General features: G+C 40.5%; 1 protein-coding gene across 1 annotated transcript in view; it reads right to left on the reverse strand.

Annotated features, from left to right (window-relative positions):
* The window catches only part of PKP2 (plakophilin 2), a 46,281-nt gene that overhangs the window by 8,074 nt on the left and 19,705 nt on the right, over positions 1 to 18,502 (reverse strand). Inside the window, exons 5-7 of the mRNA XM_086467696.1 lie at positions 17,740 to 17,947; positions 9,617 to 9,794; positions 451 to 568 (exon numbers count right to left, since the gene is read on the reverse strand). Coding sequence (XP_086323822.1) covers positions 451 to 568; positions 9,617 to 9,794; positions 17,740 to 17,947 — 504 coding nt within the window. The remainder of the gene's footprint in view (positions 1 to 450; positions 569 to 9,616; positions 9,795 to 17,739; positions 17,948 to 18,502) is intronic.

The following is an 18,502-nucleotide window of genomic DNA, read 5'->3' on the forward strand; positions in this document are numbered from 1 at the left end:
TGCCACCCAAAGGGATTTAGGTTCTTCATTTCCTGAGGGGTATATAGCACTAAATACACAGCAGAGTAACCAGATTAAATTTTTAAGCTGCTAGCTAGCTCCCTGAGAAAACTAAAAAAAGTAGTATCTGACTCTTCAGGTGTTTCAGTATCTCTGAAAGCTGTGACTTTATGTAAGTTTTTTAAAAAGAAAGAAATTTCTAGTGCTCTCTGGTGATTCTGAAAATGTTTTCCCAATGCTAAGGTACGTTATTCTTTTAGATTGCAGAATAAAAATACTTCAAAAAGCTTCTTATTGGACTTTCATCTTAGGTGGCGGTTCTAAAAGCCGTGGAAATATGTGTAAGTTTGGCAGTTACATCACAACTGTTTCTGAACTGGTTTCTAAACATACAAAAAATGTTCTCTTAGCAATTTCCTCTAGGAAAAGATCTTTCAGCTCAAAGAGTACCTTGTCATTAGGCTCGTGGTCTGCAATAGCTCCTTGAATATAATACACAAGAGAATCAATCAAGCCGTCACATTCTCTCATCTTTTTTCTTCCTTCTGGGCCGGCAGAGCTCATGTTTCTGTTCAGGAATGAATATGTTGGTAAGAAAGGATTTAGTCAAAGGTATTTCCTTGTGCCCCTCTGACAAACTTTTCCAGCTAAATCTTAAAGATACTGAAGTTAGTGTTGACTACTTCCTTTCTTCAGAGCTGCAAGATAATTTGAGCCTCTGCTTAGTAAAATCTTCACTTCAGTGCACTCCCGGACAAAATAAAAACACTTCAGAAAAACAAACTGTTGTGTTTAGATGGATAAGGTAAGACCTGACTCAAATCTTAGTCTCAAAGTTGAATTAATCCTTTTTAAACAGTCAATCAAATTGGGTTTTTTTTCCATTATTCCATTTTTAGTTACATTTTTAATATTTAGGACAGCAGCTCTGTCAAAATATCAGAGGAAAAATACTGTAAAAATTTCCATGCACACAAATGTTCTTTAGCATTTATCTACACCAAACCAATTCCTGATCCAAGATGATGCATCAACAGACACATGTTCTGAGAGTTTTAGGAACATTTGCACGCTAACATGTAAAGGTAACCAGCGTCAGTTATGGGGCAAAATTCACACGGCAGCTCACATGCTTGTGGAAACGCTCCGAGGGGCGTCAGTGGGCAGGAGGGGATGCGAACGCAGCCGAGCCGGTAGGTCAGAGCAGCTGGGTGAGAGGCTGAGGGGATGAATCGTGACATGGCTGCCACTGCCATCGCTACCAGACCAGCAGCGTGAGACAAGGAAGAGTTAAAAATACACCATGCTCAGCTGATTCCCAGCTTCCCAGAGAAGCTGCTGGTATCTAAGCAGAAAACGGCTGAAGCCACTAGAAGCTGCTCAGTCAGCGAGGGAAATGCCAGATGCCTTCTGCAGATGCCTTCTGCTGTTCTACCACAGCGGCTCAGACACTGCTCTGCATGCTTTCTGCTTCCTCCAGACCCAAGGGAAGCCACTCTTTGCCTGGCTTTCAAGCAACATTTTCTGAGCTTTGTGGTAACCCAAGTACAACTTGAAAATTATTATGAAAGTGATTTAAAAACTCTTGAAAAGCCAAACACACACTTGCTGCTTGAAGTTTGGCTCTAAATAAGCTACTGATTTCCAGGGAAGTAACAACACTTGCAATTTTGGGATATAATTATTTTTACAACTGAACAAACTGAATGCTGGAATTCTAAACCTAGGCCTCATTATTTTGGACACCTGCAGCTCTGCTGGCCAAAAGTCAGTGCGCAGTATCACATTCCAGCTTCTTTGTTTGAAATAACATTAAATATAACCCAATCTGAGCATCCATCACAAACAGAGAGGGACGTGTTCCTTTAGAGAGTTTCAGGGTGTTTAGTTTGCATGCTTACTTCACCCACTGGAAATTACAATGGTTTAAAATTTTATTAATTACAAAGCCAGTATGGCACAACTTTAAACTTTCCTGTGGCTTATGATTGTAAAATGAATGTAGCATTTTATATACTGTCAATATAGTTCTGGTTTTTTTTCCCCCTGGGAAGAACATATTCAGATTAAATACTAAAGCATTGTAATTATACTTTTACTTTAGGTCATGCTGTCAACAATATCCCTATTTATGAGTTCATTTATTCTTTCATGGAATTATTTATCACAGAATCAATATTCAGATTTCTCAATAAGGCCTACTATAGACATCCCTTTGGAATTTAATTTTACCTATATATGTCACATTCGAGGCATGTCACCCCTTCATATGTTTATGGTTATGCTGACAGAAATGTACATGTTACAGCCCTTCTAGTGCATAGCAGAAATAGTTTCTGAGGCACACAGACCAAAAATACTATTAAAAGATAAGTGTGGAATTTCCCTTGCCAAAGACTCTTCAGCTGACATGGTGTTTCATTTTGTCACAGTACATTATTCCCAAACCCCCTGAACTTTTCACAACTATGATCATGCTGAATGCCTGTGCGAGAAAAGGCCATCACCTAGCCTTGCTGTCTAGCATGAATCTGGTGGGGCACGTGGCGTTATAGCTCAGGAGGCAGAGAAGAGCCGGAATCAGAGGCACTGCCTTGTTCTGCAAAGGAAATGAATTACTAAACTCTGCTTCATTAGGAAGCTGATGCTCAACTGTTCATACAGTCAGACACCAGTGTCTGTGTGCGTGCCTCTACGCGTATGGCCACTCCATTCTCCACCTTTCCCTGTTTCCTTATCACCACAATGTGGACTGCTTTCCCACTCGCCCAATTACAGTTATAACCACCTTAATCAGAATAGGGCAGAGAAAAGTGTTTCATCTGACAGTTTAAGTTTGTTTGCTAATTGAAGCTTGAAAAATTTCAGGAAATAAAAATATTATTAGATTGGGAAAAAAAAATTGTTTCTGAGAAGTGTCACAGAAATGTAAATTAAAAAAATAAAATACAATTTTGAAACAATGGCAACATTTTGCTTAGAAAATTGCAAATGTGACTTCATCTTGGCTTCCCAAGATTTGAGGTTACTGACAACTGCAACGTCTCCCTCTGAGCTCAGGAGTTGGACTCTTGTAGCGGAGCTCCTGGAGGCCTTGAAATTTTTGGGCAATTGCCATGGTTGGGCTGGCCCACTATTATGGATTGTGGCAACCCCCATGGTGAGACTTCAGGGCTAGCTAGATATCTTGTGATTTCTAGGTGAGACAAATATATCCATGGAAAAAAAGGATCAGCTGGAGTAAAGATCAAGAGCCTTCTCATAGAAAAACTCATCTGCTACCCAATTTCTGATATCTCTACACTGCATTGGTATTGAATGATTGGGAGAATGCAGCATGGGGAGAATACAGCCTTAGGGAGATTGCTGCTTGTAGGGACACTCTCCTTTGAATAACTCAGAACTTATGTTTTGGCACCATCTAACTATCAAAAATCTCTGACTTCTGGCATGCTTAAATATGGTAATCCTTGTGACATGCCCAAACTATACCCCATGCTAATGTGGATGCCCCGTATCTGTCTACATGCCTCACTTATCTCATCCTGTATTTGCTGCTTCTGTTCTCTCTCGCACACATGCATAGTGTAACTAAATCTGTAACTGAAACTGCCATTTGCCCATGCTCCTATGTTGTTTGTGGAGAATCAGCTAATTCCCTATTCAGAAATATTGTTTTGATTCAGAGGTGCAAGGTAAATACAAAAAAAAAGTAACATTGTAAAATCAAGTATGGTTTTGAAAGAAACAGAATGTTAATATATGTTTGGTTAGATTGCAAATGGCACCAAATAAAAGGGATACTCCCTTTAAGCCAGCACTGAGTCACACACTGGCTGACTATGCTGGAAGAAGTTTTTGCAGTGGTGTGAATGATTCGCATGACTGATAAGAAGAGGGCTTTTGCTCCTGGGACTCATTCTGCTAAAACTGGTAATTCGAATTTAACTTAATTATATGATAAGAATTTCCTAAAGTAGTTCGGGAAATTCTATTCTCTTCATGCCTTACATAGTTTAAAAATGCAACAGGGAGGGAAAAGTATCCAGGGATCTACTTAGTAACTACAGGCGCCAGGCTTCAAGTTGCTCGCTGGAAATAACAAAATTCCTTTCAGGAATTGGGGGAGTAGATAAACTGAAGAGGAGTCAAGAAAAGATAAGAATAGATGGAAATTAACTTAAAGGAATGGCAATGCTATGCAAGGGGCCTTTGTTCAAAGACTTGTTATCATCAGTCATTTGGTTTACATCCTCTCTTAGAAGCTTCCATTATGAAACTGAGCTGCCCTTACGCCTCTCAACACATGGTGAGACCTTTGGCTTCACTTCTCTCTAGAGCAAACGGAAATAAATGTTTAGCAACCTCGTGGTCTGAAGCGCAATGATACTACTTCCTCCAACTGCAGCTTTCCACCATCCTTGTGGGTCACTGTGTAATTCACAAAGAGCTTAAAAAGGAGCTGGGACAGACAAAGCGTGAAAAATAATAATGAAAAAGGAGGCTTTACTTCTATTTTACTGGCTGAGGAACCAGGAACAGAGAGGTTAGCTGACTTTTCTGGAGACAGTTGTCTAGAAAGTTTTGAAGAATTAGGATATACAGGGCCAAAGGATGCTCAAGTTACAGAGCAACTAAAAAGGAGGACTCTGTAATGAAACACAGCAGTTGCGATTGCTAACTCAAACACTTAAATTAAATGTTTTGGAGGAGAAAATGTAACCAGTAAACACAAATTTTGGAAAGTTCAGCACTGCAGAACTTTTGGGAACAGCTATTTCAAGATAAAAATGGAACAAGATCATTATCAGCTGTCAAGGTATAATACAGACAGCCTTCTACTAAGCCTTCCTTTTAATCAGAAGAAGAGTCATGCCAGAAATTTGCTTATGTATACAAATAATATCCAAAACCATATATTCTACGTGCTGTTGGCATCTTACCCTTTCAGACTCAGAGAAGGAGTATGGAGGAGGAGGCTAAGTACCTTGAAGATTTCTACCCATTTGTATTGGAACTGGACAGAGAACTCTTATGTGTAGGACTTTCAGGCCACGAGGAAGTGACTTTACCTTTAAAATTCACCAAGGCCTGTGTGCAAAAGTCTGCAATATTCTCTAGACAGTTTAATCCACAATCGTATTTGTTCAGCTTGTTGTCAGGCAATCAGTGAAATCTTCTGATTGGCTTACTCTGCCTGTTCAGAGCACAGTGATTTTTATCATACTTCAGGACTGAATGATACCATTACTTATTCTAACTCCTAATGCAGAATTGTGTGGTGTACACAGCTTCTTTTTATTATGTTAAGTTTTGTGACCTGTGATTTCTGTAAAACTGTGTCAGAAGCAAAGCGTTAAAACAAATTACAGACCTAGAGAACGGGATTAACAAATCCTTCTAATGTCAGACTTCCTTATCAGTGATTGCATACACTGACACAGGCAGCCGAGATTCAGAACTCCACAATACTTCTGGCAATAACTAGCTACCAGAATGGGGAGTGTCCTGGTCACTCACTAATTCCAGTGTTAGTATCTGCAATATTATCTGCTAGATGTGGATTCACTTCTCTTCCTGAAATTCTGTCAAAAGGAATGAAGAGAGCTTTAATTTATTAGTTGGTAACCGAGTGGCACAGCACATACGGTCAAGTCAGATGACAGTCTTAGATTTGGACGGTGGGTGTCCCTTTCAGTCAATAGCTGTACGTAAATTTTTGAAAAGAAGTTTTGGCATTCTGCTATAAGTAAGTACTGTGCTATGCATAGTGTATTGCACTTCAAAGTGCTATTTTTACCCTGTAATAGAAGCTGCAGGCTACAGACTTTATCAACATGCACAACAAACATGTTAGTATTACAAAAGGGAAGACTAATTACAGATTTATATTCTGGCAAATATATATATATGCTCTTTAAACATCTTCATTACTAACATCATTCCCTCAGTGCACAGTTTTTTTACTTTGTGGTGTGCTCTTCTTTCAGCTTTCAGCATTTCTTTGTGCAGAGATTTTATTATTTTTTTTTTAATTAATATATAAGGAAGGAATACTTCTAGTCACTTAAATTGGGAGGTGTGTTAATTTCCAATAAAGAGATGCAAACTGATAAATCTTAAAAATCTCAGATATTTGGTCCATACAAATACAGTAAGCCTCATTAAAAACTATTCACTGCTAGAAAGTATGTTGGCAATCCTGCAGATCAACTTCACCCATGAATTTTCAAGCCCTTCTTGTTCTAATTGTAATTACCAGTGTTCAAGTCCTTAAAAATGAGAAGGACTAGAATATGGACCTCATAATTTTAAAATAGGTAATGTATCCTTGAGCATCTAGATAAGGGCAGTTTGAGAAACTTTTCATTAAGGCTGCAGAGCTAACCGTAGCTCTGGAGCAGCCCCGCTCACTGACTTTCTGTATAGAGTAAGGTATGTTCAGAATCTACTTTTACTTAATTTAAAACAAATCAACTACTGCTACACCTTATTTGTCACATAACAAGTTGTGGCAAGTTGCTGCAACAAGCTCAGAAAGAGTAATACCACACTAAAACTGAGAATGACCCTGTGCCCCCATCGGCTGGCTCATAGGGAAGAGGTGGCTCCAGTGAACGAATGCAGGAGAGGAGCAGCACACCTACGGCCGGACTGGTTTCTGTACAAATACAGCTTGGGCTAATTCATATGAGAAAAGACAACCTGCTTCATTTCATAGACAGCACCACCAGCGTTACCTAGAGAGATTGTATTATGGGTAGTTGATATCTCTCTGTATTTGCTTTTAAGCCATCAGAGTAAATAAAAGTTAATTATTACTTAGATGTGAAGTTAATTAGCAGTTAGTGGGTTGACAGAAGTTCCTGCAGAAAAAGCTGCTTTATTGTTGATTATTTTGTATAGCTAACAATTCATCTGTCTTCTGAAACCACATGAGTCAGATACAGAGCTGTTTACACTGTAAAAACTCATGCAATACAGATACAACTACTCTGCTATAGGACATGTTAGCAAAGCAGGTACGTGTAAGGCAAAAGTGGGCAGCTTCCCAGCCTCTAAATTTCAAATTTAATTCCTTGTAATTTACTAGAAGCATTTAAAACTCAGGCCATGCCTTTGCACTCATACATTACTGACCAATTATTTCAAACTATGTCCTTTCATGCATTTTTGAAAGTGTAAACAAAAGACATGCATCTCTGATACTCATATTTAATTAACATGCAATTACTTTGAACTCACAAAGTGCTACAGTTTTATGGATTGTTATTTTTAAAGGTGTTTTTGTTAAAGATGTGATTTTTTTACTTTGGTCATTTAGGCCAAAGTGTTTACTGAGGCCTTTCGTGTTTCTCTGTAGTAGTTGCTGCTGTGTTCATGAGGCTATCAGCTGATTGCAGTAGTAAATATACAACTCTAAATCTATTCATCCACCCCCTGGCTGCAGCCTGGCCTCAATTTACTTGAACTAGTGCAAAAAGATGGGCATGGCTTACTTTGGCTTAAAAAATGTTTTTTTCCTAATTTAGGTTAAGGCATTTTCTGATCAGTTTAGCTATAGATTATGATGCATTAAAGTAAACATCTTTGGCAGCAGCTGAAAACTGAACACTTCTCTGTGCTTGTAGGTACCATGTCCCCTTTCCAAGCCATGTATTTAGATGAGAAGCAATTACAGCTTGAGGTTAACTTGGTGTGTTTATCCAAATGTCCTTGGAGATGCTATAGAATGTAACTACTACTTGTGGTTTATATGCAGAGTAGGAAAAAAAGAATGACTTGGGCGTTGCTGAGCATATTCTGCTTACTACCCAAAGGACTGTTCCCATGCCTAATAAAGCTGGTAGGACTCAGCAGGTATTACAGCAAGTGAGCAGAACCTACCCAGCACAAATGGCAGAAAATACTGTGGTCCCATTAATACCTAATATTGCTGTAGATGAAGATGACTTGCTCAGCCTCTTGAAAGGAAATTCGAGGTACACAAGTACTTCAGTTGTCCCACTAATGGACCTATGACACCAGAACTAATCCTTCAAGTAAGTCAGTCTTTTGGTAGCCCAAATGGCACTTACAGGGCTATATGACAGAAAAGTGCAAAGGGAAGAAATTGTGAGAGAAAGCTGCCAACTTTGTGGTTCTTATAGGAAATGCTAACATTCCTGGGTGTCTGAAACAGAGACTGCTCAAAGGAACTGCCCACAATGAGTTACCTACTGTAAACAGCATTACCACTGCTTGAGTAAGACATACATGACAACTAATTTCTGTTGAGGCTACCCTGAAACAGTGGTATGTGAATATAGTGAATTTTCTTTACTCCTCATAGAGGACTAGTTTCTTGTTTACATAGAATCAAATTCTCTAAATGGAAGCATGTGATGCTAAAAATCCTATTACGGCCTATAACTATGTTTTGCTCCAGCACAACTAAGAAACCGTATTTCAGAGAAATAAACTTACTGCTTTACCTGCTATAGTCTAGGATTCCTCATGGCATCTTGCACTGTTACTTTTCAACAAATCTGCTGTGCCAGTCAAAAGTATAGACCTATACACAGGCTATGTGTAAGAGTCTTAATTATTTTGAGTTTGTAGAGTAAGTGTATTTTTATGTGACTCCAGTGGATAGCCACTTTGTATCCTTCATAAATTTTAGAAATTAAAATTAACCAGGAATTGTTTATGAAAAAGATATTAGCAAAGTGGTTATAAAAGACACTTACATGGGTCAAAGAACTTCACAACCCATGAAAGCATCACTCTTCTATTTGTGTCAGCAGATCATACAACTTTAGACCTAGGCTTTACGCCCTCATCCTATACATCTATTAGAGTGCTTATCTCCCCAAGGGGTGCACAAGACAGTCCATTGGGGTGTAAGAAGGAAATATTTTTGTATCATTAACAAAGAAAATTAAAAATTAAAATAGTGGGTTTTTCATCTTTACATCATCCTTTTTACTTTCTGTTTTTATGTATGTTTTGTAATGTACATAATACATTAGTACAGTAGTACATGTATATAATTTATAAATAAATATACATATATATACTGAGGGAGGGTTCTCAAAAGTTTTTTACAAATAGGGGTGTATGATCAAAAAAGTCTGGAGACCACTGCATTGGAGTCTTAAAATAACTTTAAAAGGCTCACACAGGTTTAAAGTTTCTGTTAAGTTACTGTTAGCTTTTTTCCAGTGCTAATTTGTAATACCACTCCTACAACCATTTAAAAAAGCTTTGTTTTCACTACTATCATCATCAGTCAGGGCTAATACTGTACATCATACCAACAACTGTTACTCAGTGAAGGTTCTCTTTGACTTCAGTGCAACTATGCACTGCAACCAGGCCTCTGATTACTGTCTTCTGTTATGGATATATTTAGTCTGTGAAGTACCCATGAAATGAATATATAGGAGCCTTACAAAGAAATCTGTTTTCATTGTATTGAGCAATAATTCTGGCCTGATACACATGAAGCATTTCAAAATATGATCTGTGTTCAAACTCTTCTCTTGGAGCCATCAAAGCTCAAAGCAAGAAAGAAAAGAAGTTGCAGGCCTGTTTTATCATCATGTTTTGGGTACCTGTAGACTTGAGTGCTCACCTCAAGCATCCTGTGGCATTGTAGAAGATATCAGGGTCAGGTAAAACGCTTGACTTCGGGTAATCTCGATCTGGCCAGCCCGAGTAAGGGATGAGAACTACTTCAGTCAGCGTCTGCAGGGCTTCTCTAATCAACAGGTGCTTCAGCTGGTCATTGGAGGACAAATTCCACAACAAACCTGCAATGTCCAAGATAAAATCAGAGTGGCAGAAAGACTCCCTGACAGTCTGAAAGACCTAATCTTACACTCCTTGAAGTTAATGAGTGAAGGAGCCTGCCTGGCACTTGATATCCTGAAGAGGAGCAGAAGGGGGTGACAAAGAGTCCACCAGCCCTGATCTGAGGACATGGAAATGGGACAAAAAAATGGGCACAATCATCCATGTAACTGAAGTTGTACCTCTATACAGTCAGGCTAATGCCCAACCGAGAAGTGTACTTTTCCTTGGCTCTGCATGTGCATTGCCCTTCTGCAACAACCACCTTCTCCATTATCAAAGTAACACAAGTTAAACAGAGCTAACACCACTGACACCAGTCATCATTCTCCGCAATTCCAGGGGGGAATTTGTCCCTTCTGGATGCCTGCCAGGACCAGTTGCACTTCCAAGCACCAAGCAAAGACCAATGAGTGGGAGAATAAACTTGCATGCAAAGGGGGTAGATGGGAGGTACGGAGAGTGAGTTTACAGGTCTTTGGAAATCTGCTGGAAGACAGGAGATGCCCATTACCAAGTTTCTCTAACACTTGATAGCAATATTCCTCATAGAAGGGAAAGCTGTTAAACACTGCTTAGCCATCACTGTCCAGACATTTGTCACTAAACAAATCATTATGTAACAATACACAGCTTGTCTACTCACAATCTCCAAACACCAAAACAAATCTCAAATATAATCTTGTATAATCGAGTAGCTTTGGTTATGGTTCTATTCCAATCAATGACAATACTTTTTAAAGTACTCTTTCCCTGGTAAAAGACACATATTTCTGCTTTTTACTACAAAGGCATTCATTGTTTCCCCAGCTTGCTGCTCTAAGTTTCACAGACCTCCTCCTCCAAACACTGGCAGAGTATTTGAGAATGTTCCTTTCATCAGTTCACAACAAAAAAAAATGTTTCTTTTGTATCTCCTTATACTCCAAATTTAATTTCAGCTATTGTGAGCAATAGTAAAATCTAAACAACAGCCAGCCAGAAGCAGCCCATTCCTCCTTCTGGGATCAGCTTTTCAACCTCTGAATTAAAGGATAAAAGGAAGAATGTATTTTCCTGAAGGATGAGAAAGGCTTATGGGAAATCAGACATGCAGTCCAAAGGGCACTGACAAGGGAAGCGGGTTAAAACAGAATAGCACAAATTCAAGGGCACAAGGACAGAATATTATATTAAAAGGACTAAGTGCATTTTGAATTATAGACAGATACCTAGAACAAAATTGTCAGAACAGAACTGAGATGTTGCTTACACTAAATTTTCCCACAAAAATCCATTGTTTAGAAAAAGGCACTGTCTCACTGGGCTCAGAAAGATTCTCTTAGTGGCATTCTGGGTGTGGATGAATTTGTTCACATTAGAAAATATCTTTAGGAGTGAGCTTTTTCCTTCCAGCTATGCTATAATGTATTATAGGGGGACAGTTTTCCCTTAGATGGTTATTTGGGAAAATGAGTGGGGTCTCCTTTTAAATTTATATTTCTTTTAATGACAGCTCTGTTTGTGCCGTAATCTTCCATGCAGGAAAAATCTTCTTTCGTTTCTTAGATTTATGCTGCTTGATAACAAGATCAAGGGGTTAGATACTCCCTGGAGGCTCATCTGGCTTACCTTCAAAACCTGTTTTTTTCATGCCACAGCCATTTTACTTTCTGTTCCTCAGTATGCTCTCCAAATACTACACAATGCCATTCCTGTTTTGGCTTCTGCATTGTCTCCAAGTGACATCCTCTCCTACTATTCAGGAGTAACCTCATTCCTTTTCTAAGAGATTTGCAAGACATTTGTTTGTATGTCAAACAAAGGACAGAGCCTATGGTTCCTTCACTTGTATCAATGATCGGGCAAATTCAGCCAGTGTGATCTTGAGGAGGTCTCATTCCCCCTGAGAAGAGGTCATACAAACACAGAAATTCCACAGAGAAACTGGGCAGATATTTTCTGCACAAGGGCATTAGGTAAACTGGTCCACGGCAGCTTTCAAACCAGTGTCATAAGCACAAAGCCACTTTGGTTGGGGTACTGGTTTGGTGCTTTTTGTGCATTCTAGGATGCACAGACTGTGAGGCAGGACACAGCACTTCCTATAATCAGCATTTATCTCCATAGACTTCCAATGCTTTCAGTCTTTTTATAAGTAAACTCCATGATTATGCTCAGACTGTATTCCTCTGCCTAGATCTTGAAGAAAATACAGGCCATCAAAATATTCTTTGAGAATATACAATATGATATGGCCTAATCATAGAATCATAGAATGTATTGGGTTGGAAGGGACCTCTAAAGGTCACCTAGTCCAAGCCCCTACAATACGCAGGGAAATCTCTAACTAGGTCAGGTTGCTCAGAGCCCCATCAAGTCTGGCCTTGAATGTCTCCAGGGATGAGGCTTCCATTGCCCCTCTGGATAACCTGTTCCAGTGATCCACCATCCTCATATTAAAGAACTTTTTCCTAACGTCCAACCTATATCTACCCTTTCCTAGCTTAAAACCATTACCCCTCGTCCAATTGCTACAAACCCTTGTGAACAGTTCTTCCCCTGCCTTCTTATAGGCCCCTTTCAGGTACTGGAAGGTTGCTATTAGGTCCCCCCGCAGCCTTCTCTTCTCCAGGCTGAACAACCTCAGCTCTCTCAGTCTGTAGTAACACTGCTTGTACTCATAAGCCAGTGACCTTAAAGATAAGCTTCTAACGCTGAGGTGCACTTATCTCATGTGCACAAGTATTAGATCATATTTCTAACAAGTAATGAAGTACAGTATGAGAAAACTTCTATGTCTTGGACTTTTAACTTCCTTCTCTCCAACAAATTTCTTATCTTCATGTAGTTTTTTCAGGTGGAGTGCCTCAGTATCGTGCTTCCTACACAGCAGTAGAAACAAAAAGCTTTCCTCTGCTAAGCTTAGACATCTTTATTAATGAATATCACACGCTTTCGATCCTTGGCCTGGAGTCTTTCACCGGAGTTCAGTGTGGTATTATCAGATAGCAAGATTATTTTACTAATCTTTTATGGGGAGGGCATTAAGCTAATTACCATATCACACACTGGAAGTCTCTAATTTACAGTGAAAGTAGGCAAGTCATAAGTATGATGTGAAAAGACAGATGGGCTTCTCATGCTGACCAGGTGAAAGACTAAAGGTTCTGCATTAACCTTTCCCTGGAAGTGTTACAACACCACAGTGCAACTGCATGCATAGCTACGATATTCCACTAGTCCTTTACAATGCCAAAGGCAAAAGGAGAAACAATGTTAGTAGGTGAGCCATCAGTCAGACAGAGGAACTGTTGTTCATCAGGGTTTAACCATTTTGGTAGAAAGTCACTCAGAGGTTTGCATTGGAAAAGCCTTCTGTTGCAGCCCTTCTCAGGTTACATAGTCAATCTGTACAGGACAGTAATTCCAGTGTTTTCTAGATACCACTGTACATGCCAAGATCATCTGGAAGCACTGACCTTAGTAAGCATACGCTTAACTGTGACTGTCTACCTCCCGTCTGAAGCCCAATCTTTGCCTGCCTTTGAAGTGTGGGGTGGGAAAGAAAGTGGCTGGAAGCAAAGTTAATATTCTCAAAGAGATTCATTCAATCAGGCTGCCCTTTGCCCTGTAAGCTCCTTGCAGCTTGCTAGGGAGCTAGAAGAATTGCTCAAGTAATCGTAAAAAGTATGCCCTAGTACCATTTTCACCAAGTGCACTTCCTCCTGACTGCACATTTGGTCTTGAACAAAGCGAGAAATACTTCTCTCTTGGTGTATTTTTAAAGCCATCCCTTCCAACTGATAGGCATGGAAGTCATTCAGAATATTCTGCTCTACACAAACTACAACATCCTGCTCAATATTGTTTAAATATTTTGTTGGTGTCTTGTATATTTTATAAGTAAATATTCATGTTCAGTGACACCAGTAATTGCAGAAAGAGAGTGCCCCTTCATTCATTTTCACACTGGTGAAGGGGAAGACAGTAATATTCACATTATCTGTAAGAGTTATCCTGCACAAACAGTCAAAGCTTTTGTCAGAAATGATGAAATTTCTAGCAAGAAAAGAGTATTAGCTTTCTGGCCACTGTACCAACATTTTGCTGCTTCCCTCACTGGTGTGTAGTAGCACTGACAGACAACACACTGTACAATAAGTTACTAAGTGACCCAATTCTGCATCTGATGAATGTGAAAAACTTTAAAACATTTTAATGTTGCGGAGATGTAGAACTGAGCCAAAAGAGCCAACAATACAAAGCTTTGTTCTCCAGCTTAGGGAGCACAGTATTTCAAATACTTAAAAGAATGCAGAATTACAGAAGGTCTCAACATGCCTTTGCTTCAAGGCAGGGCTGCTTGACACCTTCTGTATCATTTCAAGCACTGTTTTTTAATAGCTTGTGTTCCTGGTATCTTTAAAGATCACTTGCAATAAATTCCCATTCATTTATTCATAATATTTTCTTCCATTTATAAAATATAAGCCTGCTCTTCCTTTGCATGCTAACTAGAATGAATGTGGGTCACAAGCAGTTGACTTCCTAGAGACACACTATGGTCAACAGGAGTGCAGGGATGAAGTGGTGGGTGTTTCTTAACTGGCTGCTGCAAAGCCAACAGGGCAGTAACCACAGGTTTCTTTGTGAGTAATGGTGGACATTTCCTCCCACCATTCCTACTGTTACATTGATGTACAACAAGAGGTGTAATATGGGGTTTCTGATCCAAAGGGCTCTACCTTCAAAATTGCAGTCGGCACTACTCATTTTTAAACAGCTCTTCCTCAAGGGCATTGGAAATAAAAGAATGAGAATATAAGCCTTGCAAAGACTGACTCCAGAATGCAGGTCACTCCACTGATAGTGCTATACAATCTTTACAGGCAAATGAATGCCCTGCAGGAATACTCTCCCCTGCACACAGAAAGGAAGCACACTGTTGCTGTGGCAGAGTTTTCTGCTTGTCACAGATCTGAGAATCATAGAATCATAGAATCCAAGGTTGGAAGGGACTTCAAGGATCATCCAGTCCAACCTCTCTTGGCAAAAGCACAGTCTAGACAAGATGGCCCAGCACCCTGCCCAGCTGAATCTTAAAAGTGTCCAGTGTTGGGGAATCCACTGCTTCCCTGGGGAGATTATTCCAATGGCTGATTGTTCTCATTGTGAATTTTTTTCCTCTTGTGTCCAATCTGAATCTCCCCAGAAGTAACTTGTACCTATTGCCCCTTGTCTCTTGCATGTGACTCCTTGCAAAAAGGGAGTCTCCATTTCTTTGCAGTCTATATATACTGCAACATGGTGATAAGGCCTCCCCTAAGGCTTCTTTTCTCAAGGCTGATCAAACCCAGTTCTCTCAGACTTTCCCTGTATGACAGGCTTCCCAGTCCCCTTTGATCATCTTTGTGGCCCTTCTCTGGACCCTCTCCAGCCTGTCCACATCTTTTTTGTATAGTGGGGACCAAAACTGAACACAGTGTTCCAGGTGTGGCCTGACAACCACTGAGTAGGGTGGGATAACGACTTCTTTATCTCTGCTGCTGATGCCCTTGTTGATGCAACCCAGCATCCTGTTGGCTTTCTTCGCTGCAGCAGCACACTGTTCACTCATATTGAGCTTGTTGTCCAGAAGTACTCCCAGGTCTCTTTCCACAGAGCTGCTTCCCAGCCGGGTTCATTCCAGACTGTGCTGCACTCCTGGATTATGTTTTCCCAGACGCAAGATTTACACTTGTCCTTGTTGAACTTCATAAGTTCATTCTTGTTAGCCCGCTCTTCCAGCCTATCCAATACTTCCTGCAGGGTGGCTCTCCGTTCCAAAGCATCCACTTCCCCACTCAGTTTGGTATCACCAGCGAGCTTCATCAGGCTACACTTGATCACACCATCCAGATCACTTATGAAGACACTAAGCAGCACTGGGCCCAGTATCGATCCCATGGGACCCCACTTGTGACAGGTTGCCAAAAGGAGCTATTTACCACCACCCTCTGGGTGTGGCCTGCCGGCCAGTTCCCCACTCACCACATGAACTGCTCGTCTAGACCGTTACGCATCAGTTTCTCTAGGAACAGGCTGTGTGAACCATATCGAAAGCCTTGGAGAAATCCTGATAGACAATGGCCACCGCTTGCCCCACATCAACTGAGCAGGTTACTTTGTCATAGAAGGCGATCAGGTTTGTCAAGCACGATTTGCCCTTGGAGAATCTGTGCTGGATTTTCCCGATCATGTGCTTCATTTGACTTGTGATAGCCCCCAGGAGGATTTGTTCCATAGCTTTCCCAGGGACTGAAGTAAGACCGATGGGCCTATAGTTTCCTGGATCCTCCTTTAAGCCCCTGTGGTAGATGGGGGTGACATTAGCCTTCTTCCAGTCTTCTGGGATGTCCCCTCACCTCCATAACTTCTCAAAGATTATGGACAGCAGCCTTGCAATGACGTCAGCCAACCTAATGATGTTTTAACACCCTTGGGTGGGTAATGTCAGTCAGAGCCCATCGATTTGTAGGGGTCAAGATCCTGTAATAGTTCACATACCAACTCTTCCTTCGCTGACAGTGGGTCAGTGTTTCCATTGTCCTGCATTTTTGTTCCCATGGCCCGGGGCCCAACAGCGCTGGTAAAGACAGAGGTGAAGAAAGTGTTGAGAACCTCTGCCTTTTCAGTGTTGCTGGTGACTAACTCACCTCTCCTGTTTAACAGCGGGCCAATATTTTCCTTCCGTTTCTGTTTGTTGTTTACATACCTGAAGAAGCCTTTCTTGCAGTTTTTGACATCTCTGGCCAATTTCAATTTGAGCTGAGCTTTTGCTTTTCTAACTGCATCTCTGCACACCCTGGCAATACTCTTGTAGTTCTCAACACATATTTATCCGCTTTTCCATCTCCGGTATGCTTCTCTTTTGGTTTTGAGCAGACTCAGAGCTCGCAGTTAAGCCAAGGGGGTCTCTTGCTCTGCCTACTTCCCTTACCTTTAAAGGGGATGAACTGTTTTTGTGCTTCCAGGAGAGCATTCCTGAAAAGCTCCTACCAGTTGCTAGCTCCTTTATCCTCCATGGAAGCTTCCCATGGAATCCCTCCCAACTGAGCTCTGAATGAGCTGAAGTTTGACTTTCTAAAATCTAAAATCATGTCTCAGTACTAACCTTTAGCATGCTCAGCAGGATCTCAAACTCCCCAATACTGTGATCACTGCAGCCAAGGCTACCACCAACCGAGATATTACAAAACAAGCTTTCTTGGTTTGTGAGTAGCAAGGCCAGCAATGTTTCATTCCTGGCTGGCACATCTAACATTTGTATGAGGAAGCAGTCCTCTATGCATTCCAGGAGAAGACAGACGTGGGAGTAAAGGAGTGATAGAGCTCACAGCAGAAATTTGGGGCAGTAGGGTTTGTGGGCAGTAGGACAAGCACTTTCTATCCACAGCACTTGACAGTTCTGGGGCAGAGTCTTCAACAAAGAACTCCCAGTATGCACCGGCAGCACTGCTTCAAAAAGTGAGGGCTGAGCTGCTGTCTAAGTAGTGGGCAATAATTATGGTCCCAGGCACCTCTTGGGACTGTGCCCATCACTGCTCACTAAAATCGTTCTACAGAATTTGCAATTTGGAGCCTCACTTTCTTTTCAGGAAAATCTAGGACTTCAAGCTTCCTGCAAACAAATAGAATCGTGTCATTTCTGAACAAAAATTCCCCTTTAAGAGGGGAAGTTGCAGTTCCTAGTCTCTTCTTACTGTCTTAAAGACTGGTCTCAGTAAGGACCTTGGAATTTCACCCTAAGGGAAGAGCTTAGAATAGGTGACAATGTTCTTGTATTTAGTCACTAAACATTGGCCTAAGTAAACAATCATGTACCTCAGATGGAAAGCCTGTGCGCTACTTGCAGTTCATGCTCGACTGCACAGAAAACACTACCTGTTATTTGCTTTTTAGTCTCTACATCCCTGGTGTGTCGGAGTAGGCGGAGCAAGAGTGGGATCCCTTTCTGCTCTGACACTTCCAGTTTGTTGTCATTGTCCTCAAACACCAAGTTTCTCAGAGCACCACATGCTGCCCGCTGAATGTCCTCATTCTGAACGTCAAGAAGCTGTAAAAGTTTGGGGATACCACCAAGTGAGAAAACCTGTGAGGAAAACAAAGCACAGTAGACAGTAGTGAGATGCTGTAAATGACAAACTCCACCCTCCCCCCAGCAAACCTTTAAATAGTCATAGGGGCATTTTTCATTTGCTCCTATTTGAAAGACTTGAAGCACCGATCATTAATCATTTGGACATGACTGTTAACTTCTGGGCTTTCATATGAGTCATAGTTAAAATCCACAACTAAGGGACGCATCATACTTTAATAATTAATGTAAGAGAATGAAACTAAATCTTTTCCAGCTTTGCAGCAGATTTGTACTCTCTGACAAGACATTTAATTGCTCTGTATTTTAGCTTCCATCTATTTGATATTTAACTCCGGAACATTTATAAACTGCTTTGAGATTTCTGGATGTAAAATGTTCCTGATGTGCCAAGTTTGTTTTTTTTTTCTCAGCAGCCAGCTTGATGGAAAGACAATATTTTTCTCTGTTAACTTCTGTGCATGTATTGAAAGTATATTAAATAAGAATACATTATACTTAGTACTTCTTATCTGTCATATACTAAGAAAAAGATAGTAAACTTCAAAA

Source organism: Leptosomus discolor, chromosome 1 (assembly GCF_034619465.1).
Source record: "Leptosomus discolor isolate bLepDis1 chromosome 1, bLepDis1.hap2, whole genome shotgun sequence".
Taxonomy (NCBI): domain Eukaryota; kingdom Metazoa; phylum Chordata; class Aves; order Leptosomiformes; family Leptosomidae; genus Leptosomus; species Leptosomus discolor.